General features: G+C 42.2%; 1 protein-coding gene across 7 annotated transcripts in view; it reads left to right on the top strand.

Moving 5' to 3' along the window:
• The first annotated feature begins 352 nt into the window (after nucleotides 1-352).
• Nucleotides 353-6,000, top strand: part of SUSD1 (sushi domain containing 1) — a 206,725-nt gene continuing 201,077 nt past the window's right edge. For 6 of the 7 annotated variants that reach the window (XM_044271172.1, XM_044271176.1, XM_044271171.1 and 3 more), the window contains exon 1: nucleotides 668-755. Coding sequence is in view for 1 of the 7 variants with exons in the window: in XM_044271174.1 (XP_044127109.1) it covers nucleotides 677-755 (79 nt within the window). In the remaining 6 variants the exon portion in view is untranslated. Of the gene's footprint in view, nucleotides 756-6,000 lie in introns of all 7 variants that reach the window. The other variant, XM_044271174.1, reaches the window with a different exon arrangement.

The following is a 6,000-nucleotide window of genomic DNA, read 5'->3' as shown; positions in this document are numbered from 1 at the left end:
GTACTTTGAGAGGAAAGAAAAAAAATCTACCGTAATTTTATTATGTGTCTATTTTTATGTATTGTTACATAACATTTTTGTTTACCCCCAGGTTTCTTTGTCTACAAGGATAGCACAAAAATAAATACTAATATTAATATTGATACTACAGTATAACTATAACAATAATGGCATAAAACTACTACTAATTATACTATAATAATATTAACAAAATTATCATTATAATTGTTGTTCTTTTAGTTATTATTGTCCCTTCTTGTTACACGTCACGTGTGTTTCACCATGCCTAAACAACCTGTTGCTTCAGAAGTCATGTCAGGGTAGAGTGACTTGTGCATGCAGAACACTGCTATCTCACAAACCATATTTAAAGTTAGTCAACCCGCCTTTTCCACTTGACAAGTGCCTTACATAAGGCCAAGAGATGGACTCAGATGAGGGTCTTGTTTTTAGGTTTACTGTATTTTGGATGCAAACTTAAGATCTGAAGAATGAGTCACCAAACAGTTTGCTTCATCCTGCCCAGGACTTTTATGAATGTGCTGCCCACAGGAAAATGACGCCTTGAATCTGATAAAAGAGGGTTTTCTGCTCTCAACTTAATTTTGATGTGCCGGAGAAAGGACTGCAGCTGCCAAGAAGCTAACAGTGGGGGAGTGTTGAAAGACTTTATGATATGAGGACACAAAGTACTGTGCACTTGGTCCTGCTGAAGGCATGTCTACTGCTCCTGTTCTGTACTCAAGGCTTTACTGGTGAGTCTCAGCCCTGTGAGACAGTGGCTGCTTATGGATTTATTACTTTATAATGAGAAAAGGACTGTGTCTTGAGACAGCACTGATTATTAGAAGTATGCATTTTCGTCTGTAATACAATGTAATTAATTGCAGTTATAACAATTATTATTTATTATTATTGTTCCTGGCAACCCAATGTACACAAGTCAATCATATTCCTTCCCGTCACTCTGCTGGGTTCACATGGGGTTATTCTAGTGCCGTTTACATTTGTTTGAATGGGAATTTTTGAATTTTTATGCACCGATAATACAGTGTTGGCAGAATAACTACACTTTTCTAGAACCATTTCCCTAAAACCAAATTCTGTTAGTGAACAAATTTCAAGTTATACAGAATTATCATAAAGTCTACTATACACTTCTCTACTGCACTTATTCCTTTCATTTTACATGGATCATCACCAGCCACATTACAGATGTATTTCCCCAAGAAACAATGCTAGATATACCTGTCATATATGTTGCAGTATAGAGGCATGCTGTCGCAGCACACACAGAGCCTATGGCTGGAGCCTTGGTTACTCTGTGTGCTATCATAAGACTTTGTGCACACTGATCTGCACTGTGTATAAGGCCTTATATTCTTTGATATCATGGTTATTATTCTTGGCTACCTGGGCTATGCACGTTTCTTATACCTCATGGCTTCCATATTCAATTTATATTATAAGACAACTTCTCTTTTTATTCATATTTTCATGCATTTTTCACTGAATGTTTCATTCCAGCAGATTAAATTAACTAAATATGACAACTTGTAAATTTCATTGTGAACTTCAACAATAATGGTTAGTCGGGGGTGGGGGAGTTTGTTCTGTATGAACTACAGAAGCAGCAGAACAGAGTATGTCCATTCACCATGATATTATGATGTATTAATTTTGGTTTTACACAGGACTATAGATAGACCTACTTAGCTATCTTAACTACCTCAGCCCCCCTAGCTTAAACCCCCTTAATGACCAGACCACTTTTTACAATTCTGCACTACACTACTTTCACGGTTTATTGCTCGGTCATACAGCTTACCACTCAAATTAATTTTTCCTCCTTTTCTTCTCACTAATAGAGCTTTTATTTGGTGGTATTTCATTGCTGCTGACATTTTAACTTTTTTTGATATTAATCAAAATTGACCAAAATTTTTGCAAAAGAATTTCATTTTTCACTTACTGTTGTAAAATTTCTCAAATAAAACTACATTTCTATATAATTTTTTCTCAAAATTTATTGTTCTACATGTCTTTGATAAAAAAATGCAATAAGTGTATTTATTGGTTTGGGTAAAAGTTATAGCGTTTACAAACTATGGTGCAAAAAAATTAATTTACGCACTTTGACTTTCTGAGCACCTGTCATGTTTCCTGAGGTTCTACAATGCCCAGACAGTAGAAACACCGCACAAATGACCCCATTTCAGAAAGTAGACACCCTAAGGTATTCGCTGATGGGCATAGTGAGTTCATGGAAGTTTTTATTTTTTGTCACAAGTTAGCGGAAATGGAATTTTTTTTTTTCTTACAAAGTCTCATATTCCACTAAGTTGTGACAATTTTTTTTTTACATGAACTCACCATACCCCTCACGGAATACCTTGGGGTGTCTTCTTTCTAAAATGGGGTCACTTGTGGGGTATTTATACTGCCCTTGCATTTTAGGGGCCCTAAAGCGTGAGAAGTAGTTTGGAATCCAAATGCGTAAAAATGCCCTGTGAAATCCTAAAAGTACTCATTGGAATTTGGGCCCCTTTGCGCACCTAGGCTGCAAAAAAGTGTCACACATGTGGTATCGCCGTACTCAGGAGAAGTAGGGCAATGTGTTTTGGGGTGTATTTTTACATATACCCATGCTGGGTGAGATAAATATCTCTGTAAAAGACAACTTTTCCCATTTTATTTATACAAAGTTGTAATTTTACAGAGATATTTCTCTCACCCAGCATGGGTATATGTAAAAAGACACCCCAAAACACATTGCACTACTTCTCCTGAGTACAGCGATACCACATGTGTGACACTCTTTTGCAGCCTAGGTGCGCAAAGGGGCCCAAATTCCAATGAGTACCTTTTAGGAGGGCATTTTTAGACATTTGGATTCCAGACTTCTTCTCACGCTTTAGGGCCCCTAAAATGCCAGGGCAGTATAAATACCCCACATGTGACCCCACTTTGGAAAGAAGACACCCCAAGGTATTCCGTGAGGGGCATGGCGAGTTCATAGAAGATTTTATTTTTTGTCACAAGTTAGCGGAAATAGATTTTTTTTTTCTCACAAAGTCTCCATTTCCGCTAACTTAGGACAAAAATTTCAATCTTTCAGGACTCAATATGCCCCTCAGCGAATACCTTAAGGTGTCTTCTTTCCAAAATGGGGTCATTTGTGGGGTGCTTGTACTGCCCTGGCATTTGAGGGTTTCCACAATCATTACGTGTATGGCCAGCATTAGGAGTTTCTGCTATTCTCCTTATATTGAGCATACGGGTAATGAGATTATTTTTTTCCGTTCAGCCTCTAGGCTGAAAGAAAAAATGAACGGCACAGATTTCTTCATTCGCATCGATCAATGTGGATGAAAAAATCTCTGCCAAAAAAATGTGCACAAAAAAAAGGAGTGGTAAGGCGTCTGCCAGGACATAGGAGCTCCGCCCAACATCCAAACCCACTCAGCCCGTATGCCCTGGCAAACCCGATTTCTCCATTCACATCAATCGATGTGGATGAATAAATCATTGCCGGAATTATAATTTTTTTATATACAAAGTGTTTGCCAAAGCATATAAACACCGCCCCTCAGCTCATAAGCCTCGGCAAACGTATCTTTTTTACTGCAGAGGAGAAATCTTGTCTTGCAGCGCCGCATACACCGACTTTTGTGTAATCTGACAGCAGCGCAATGCTTCTGTCAGAATGCACATCAGTGCTGCAGCTGGTTGATCGCTTGGTCCACCTAGAAGGTAAAAAAAACAAAACAAAAAAAAAACAGGCAGCAACGCAATAAATTTATTAACATTAACTTTATATAACATTTGAAACAGAACATTAACTTTTATAAACTTTATTGAACTTTTGGAACATTAACTTTTTTGCTTACCTGTGATTTTTTTTTTTACCTCTTATAGGACAAACCTCTCTTTCCCCATGGGACAATGTGCAAAGCGCAAATCGCCCAAAGATGTGGCAAAGTACATTATGCACTTTGTCCCAGGTGAAAGGAGAGGTTTGCAGCAGCTGTGAGTGAAAGAGCCCTATGACCCCTGTGTGCCTGTCCTGTGTCACGCAATCCCTATACTAAGTGTACCTGTGTGTGGTACTTCCGGAAACACTCCCCTAAGCATAAGGCAGGGTGGTCAGGACAGAAATAGCGGGTGTCACGCCTTATTCCACTCCTGCTACAGACATATCTTTTTCGGGGTGACGCTTGGTTTGAGGTACCAGCAACGACATTGGGGAAATGTCGCTCGTGTAGACGGCTCACTACACTAGTGGTTGGGGCCACGGAACCTCCTGGATACTGGAGGTTCTCGATGATCTCTTCCTGAAATTTGAGGAAGGATCCTGTTCTCCCAGCCTTACTGTAGAGAACAAAACTATTGTACATAGCCAATTGAATTAGGTTTACAGACACCTTCTTATACCAGCGTCTGGTCCTGCAGGAGAGTAAATAAGGAGCCAACATCTGGTCATTCAAGTCCACCCCTCCCATGAGCAAATTATAGTTGTGGACCGAGAGGGGCTTTTCAATGACACTGGTTGCCCGTTCAATTTGGATTGTAGTGTCTGCGTGAATAGAGGAGGGCATGTAAACGTCACGCTTGTCTCTCCATTTCACCGCGAGCAGTTCTTCGTTACACAAGACAGCCCTCTCCCCCCTTGCAAAACGGGTGGTAATGAGCCGTTGGGGGAAGCGCGGTGCCACAGCAGCCAATCTGTTCTAGAAACAAATGCCTGAAGAGGGGCACACTTGTGTAGAAATTGTCAACATAAAGGTGGTACCCCTTGCCAAATAAGGGTGACACCAAGTCCCAGACTGTCTTCCCACTGCTCCCCAGGTAGTCAGGGCAACCGACGGCTCCAGGGTCTGATCTTTACCCTCATAGACACGAAATGTGTGCGTATAGCCTGTGGCCCTTTTTAACAGAGCTTATACAATTTGACCCCTTAGTTGGCGCGCTTGCTTGGGATGTATTGTTTGAAGCAAGGCGCCCGGTAAAATGTATAAGGGACTCGTCTATGCAGATGTTTTGCTCAGGGGTATACAAATCTGCAAATTTGGTGTTAAGGTGGGCATGTGCATGTGATGAATTGGGTTCGTGGACCAATATGACCGCAATTCATGCTTTTTTTGTCGGCTGATGTTGAGGAGAAGGCCCAGAAAAGTCGTAAGTTCGGAAACTTGGACGGGTTTCCACCGGAAAGACTGGGCATAAAAGATTCCCGGGTTGGCGGCTATAAATTGAGTGGCATACCGGTTTGTTTCTGCCACGACTAAGTCCAAGAGCTCCGCAGTGCAGAACAGCTAAAAAAAAACCAGTGCCGATACGATCTGAGCTGTCTCAACCCGAACTCCAGACTGGGCGGTGAAAGGGGGAACTACTGGTGCGGGCTGAAGATGGGGGCTACCAATCAGGGTTTGCCAGCACCTCAGGGACTCTAGGGGCTCTACGGGCCTGTCTGTGCGGTGGCTGCGACGGGGGAACTACTGCACGTGCCACTGTACCAGCTTCAACTGCCCTTCTGGTGCTCACCACTTCACCATGTTCTACGGCAGTGCTGGTACTAGGTCCAGGATGGGCTGCGCTGCTGGTGTATGCGTCACCACGTAATCCGACAGCGCCAGCCCCACTCTGCTGCCCTTGAAGCGGATCCTGCGCAACCTGTGGTCTAGCAACACGGGGCCGGGTATGCCTGGTGGTATCAGGGACCTCAACCTCATCGTCCGAACTTTGGGTCAGACTGCCACTGCTTTCTACAGGTTCGTATTCTGACCCGCTGGATTCGTCAGATGACGGTTCCCATTCCTCATCCGACTGGGTCAGAAGCCTGTAGGCCTCTTCAGAAGAATACCCCTTCCTTGCCATTTGGTCAACTAAATTTAGGGGGTATTCCCTGAGACTACCCAAGAAAAAGCAAGCCTGTCTTGCAAATGGGTGGCTAGCAAAGTACAGGAAGCCGCTGCGATTGATAAAAAATATCCAAACTGA

The sequence above is a fragment of the Bufo gargarizans genome, chromosome 1, assembly GCF_014858855.1.
Source record: "Bufo gargarizans isolate SCDJY-AF-19 chromosome 1, ASM1485885v1, whole genome shotgun sequence".
Classification (NCBI taxonomy): domain Eukaryota; kingdom Metazoa; phylum Chordata; class Amphibia; order Anura; family Bufonidae; genus Bufo; species Bufo gargarizans.
The sequence above is the reverse complement of the archived record's forward strand: the minus strand, read 5'-3'. Positions and strand labels throughout refer to the sequence as shown.